This window comes from Nestor notabilis, unplaced genomic scaffold (assembly GCF_000696875.1).
Source record: "Nestor notabilis isolate BGI_N333 unplaced genomic scaffold, ASM69687v1 scaffold8736, whole genome shotgun sequence".
NCBI classification, from domain to species: domain Eukaryota; kingdom Metazoa; phylum Chordata; class Aves; order Psittaciformes; family Psittacidae; genus Nestor; species Nestor notabilis.
This window is the reverse complement of record NW_009931429.1, coordinates 1-821: the sequence shown is the minus strand read 5'-3', so window position 1 is coordinate 821 and position 821 is coordinate 1. Positions and strand designations below refer to the sequence as shown.

The 821-nt window shown below is 50.7% G+C and overlaps 1 protein-coding gene across 1 annotated transcript in view; it reads left to right on the top strand.

The window, feature by feature from the left end:
• The window catches only part of SYDE1 (synapse defective 1, Rho GTPase, homolog 1 (C. elegans)), a gene marked incomplete at both ends in the record, with an annotated part of 3,887 nt that extends 3,159 nt beyond the window's left edge, over nucleotides 1-728 (top strand). The window contains 2 exon segments of the mRNA XM_010015885.1: nucleotides 245-358; nucleotides 623-728. Coding sequence (XP_010014187.1) covers nucleotides 245-358; nucleotides 623-728 — 220 coding nt within the window.
• Nucleotides 729-821: the final 93 nt, after the last annotated feature.

The following is an 821-nucleotide window of genomic DNA, read 5'->3' as shown; positions in this document are numbered from 1 at the left end:
TGCCCAGCATCAAAAAGTGGGTGCTCAATGCCAAAAAGTGGGTGCCCAGCATCAAAAGTCAGAGCCCAACATCACAAAGTGGGTTCCCAGCACCCAAAAGTGGGTGTCCAGCAACATGAAGTGGGTTCCCAGCACCCAAAAATGGGTTCCCAGCACCCAAAAGTGGGTTCCCAGCACCATAAAGTGGGTGCCCAGCACCATAAAGGGGTGCCCAGCACCATAAGGTGTGTTCCCTGTCCCTCAGGCCACCCTGACGCGGCTCCTGGACCACCTGAGCCTGGTGGCCTCGCACCAGCACCTGAACCGCATGAACCCGCAGAACATCGCCGTGTGCTTCGGGCCGGTCTAATTTTTTTTAGTTTTCAGAAATCACATTTAAATGAAAACCAGAGTGTAATGCTCTATTTCTTACAACAACTTAAACATATTTTGTATCTTTAAAAATGGAAACCTTTTTGCAAGTCATAGATATTTCTCGAGACTTTTTTAGGGGAGAAGTAGGATGATGCTATTGGTCCTTCAATGTTCCTTAGAACTTCTGGAGTCTTACTAAAGGATCAAAAAAAACAGGTCACGAAAGAACAATACCATTAGGTGAAGATCCCTTCACATGTTTATGTAGGCAAAGAGATTCACCCACAGCAGCACCCACAGCCAGGACATGGCCAGCGCCGTGGACTTCAAGAGGCACATCGAGGTGCTGCACTACCTGCTGCAGGCCTGGCCGGGTAAGTGGGGGGACCCCATCCCCATCCCCCCCATTCCCATTGCCCATTCCCACCAGTGCCCCATCCCCATGACCCCCTTTTCCCCCCCATTCC